Source organism: Ammodytes marinus, assembly GCF_949987685.1.
Source record: "Ammodytes marinus genome assembly, chromosome: 16".
NCBI classification, from domain to species: Eukaryota; Metazoa; Chordata; class Actinopteri; order Uranoscopiformes; family Ammodytidae; genus Ammodytes; species Ammodytes marinus.
Window position 1 is genome coordinate 852,368 of NC_137220.1, and position 2,500 is coordinate 854,867.

At 33.3% G+C, this 2,500-nt stretch overlaps 1 protein-coding gene across 1 annotated transcript in view; it reads right to left on the reverse strand.

The window, feature by feature from the left end:
- Positions 1–438: 438 nt before the first annotated feature.
- The window catches only part of LOC307262677 (uncharacterized protein), a 30,273-nt gene continuing 28,211 nt past the window's right edge, over positions 439–2,500 (reverse strand). The window contains exon 6 of the mRNA XM_080043633.1: positions 439–1,006. Coding sequence (XP_079899759.1) covers positions 994–1,006 — 13 coding nt within the window. The 3' untranslated portion in view covers positions 439–993. The remainder of the gene's footprint in view (positions 1,007–2,500) is intronic.

Genomic DNA, 2,500 nt, shown 5'->3' on the forward strand with positions numbered 1-2,500 from the left:
CCAGATTTAGGATGGTTAGAAGCACCCGGATGTCCTACTTCATGCGGCCAAGATTGTTAGTGTTGAAAACTGCATCCTATTTGGGGCGATTCTGACCCACAATCCGGTGCGCACGTGAAGTAACGTAACATCGACGAAGTCTCCATATGAAAACAAACAGGGATGCGACGGATATAAAAGCAAGAGGCAAGATCAAGGAGCCATGTTATGATGAAATAAGAGAGTAAAGTATGTCCCAATAGTATGCCTACTGCATCCTAACTAGATTATTTTTATCGTCGGATGTAGTATGTAGAATAGAAAAAAGAAAGAGGAGGAGATTCAGAACGCAACCTAAATAATTTTCAATTAAAGTTTTAACAAAATTATGTCACACTGTCTTTACTCTTACTCTGTTAAGGTGGAGTCAGTGATTCTGGAGAACGCTTGTTGTTCTAAATCAGTGAATATCTCCTCATGATCCACTACCTGTCTGTACTGAGTGAATATCTCCTCACGATCCACTACCTGTCTGTACTGTGTGTGTGCTGGAAAAACTGGTAAACAAACGGGCCCACTATAGCTATAGCAACATGCCCGTTTACAGAGCCTAGGCTGTGTATTAACACTGGATTTTTTTCCCCCAAGCACACACACAGTATCATAAGGAGATATTCACTGATTTGGACAAAAAAGTTAATTTGACAACAAGCGTTCTCCAGAATCACTGACTACACCTTTAATGACACTTTTCCTTTTAGCCTGAAATCGTTCTCCCTTTTATGTTGAAACTATCTTGGACACAGGAAGCACAGCGGGAGAAAACTCTTATGTTTAAAGATATTTTTGTTGGTTTGTTTCTTGAAGGCACTTTGGCATTTTGGCGTTTTGCTATTAACAAGCAGCAGACTGTCCCAACATGGAGGACTCTCACATCATCATCATCATCATCTTCATCATCTTCATCATCATCATCTTCATCATGGTCTCAGAGGAATTCAGACGTGTGAAGGATCATTCAGGTACACTGGGAGAAAACACGACACAAGGATTCAGAATTCATGAAGAAATTACTTTAACGTTTTGACATTGAAGACAGAAATATATGAAAAAGAAAAACCAGATACTCAAAACAAAAGTTCTAAAATTTATGAGAAATTAATTTGGATTCTGTCTGAGGTTTGAATCCTAAATTTATGGAGGAAAAAAACTTGAATATTCTGAGATTAAATTTGTACATTTATGAGAAGAAAGTTTGATTTTGTTTTTTTCTAAAATGAAAGTCCTAAAGAGAAAAAAAACAGGATTGACATTGAGGTCAGAAATATATGAAGAAAAAAATAAAAGTTGTAAAATTAACAAGAAAAAAACATGGATAGTTAATGAGAAATTAATTTTGATTCTGTCTGAGGTTTGAATCCTGAATTTATGGAGGAAAAAAACTTGAATATTCTGAGATTAAATTTGTACATTTATGAGAAGAAAGTTTGATTTTTTAAATTATTTTATGGAAGTCCTAAAGAGGAATGAAAGTGGATTAAAGTCGTACATTTACAGTATATATTTTTTTTAATAAATGTTCAAATTTGTTGTTGATTAATTTAAACATTTTCAAAACAAATTGTAATATAAAAAATAATAGTTTTAATGTCATTAAATCAACTGGCAAAGTGTCTGTAAGGTAAATATGTTAAACCCCATTCACCTGCAGTTAATCTAATCAGAAAATATTAATATCTAAACTTTGACTGCAAAAAATTATTAAAATATATAAAATAAAATAATAAAAGAAAATCTAAAAAAAAGTTGAGATGTGTGTGTGAGTGAGTGAGTGTGTGTGTGTGTGTGTGAGTGAGTGAGTGAGTGAGTGAGTGAGTGAGTGAGTGAGTGAGTGAGTGAGTGAGTGAGTGAGTGAGTGAGTGAGTGAGTGAGTGAGTGAGTGAGAGAGAGAGAGAGTGTGTGTGTGTGTGTGTGTGTTCTCACCGTTAGCTGTGTAGTTAGCGGTTAGCAGGCGGCATGCAGAGGGTTAGTACAGATGGACAGAAGCCCACAGGTGAAAACCACACCCACAAATAATAACATTAAAATGAATTAAAAAAATATATAATTAAAAGAAAGTAAAAAAAATTATAAATAAATACAAAATAATAAAATAAAAATAAAATAAATTAAAAAATTAAAATAAAGTAAAATAAATTAAATTAAATTAAAGGCCTGGGGTTCAAAGTGACAAAGTGAAACCAGCAGCAAAGCAGATGAACAGGGAGGAAGGAGGAGAAACATCTGGGAAGCAACTTCACTGTTTTAATGACCTACATACTGTATTAAATAAACTATGGAGGAACTTATTTTTGAGTATTCTATGATACTTCTACTCCACTACACATCTGCACTACATTTATCAGACAGATTTAGTCACAACTTACAAAAGAGAATAAAAAAATTAAATGTATTATTATTATAAAATGATATTTATACTAGAATAAGAAACACATTACATGTATCTTTATTTAGCAGCTGA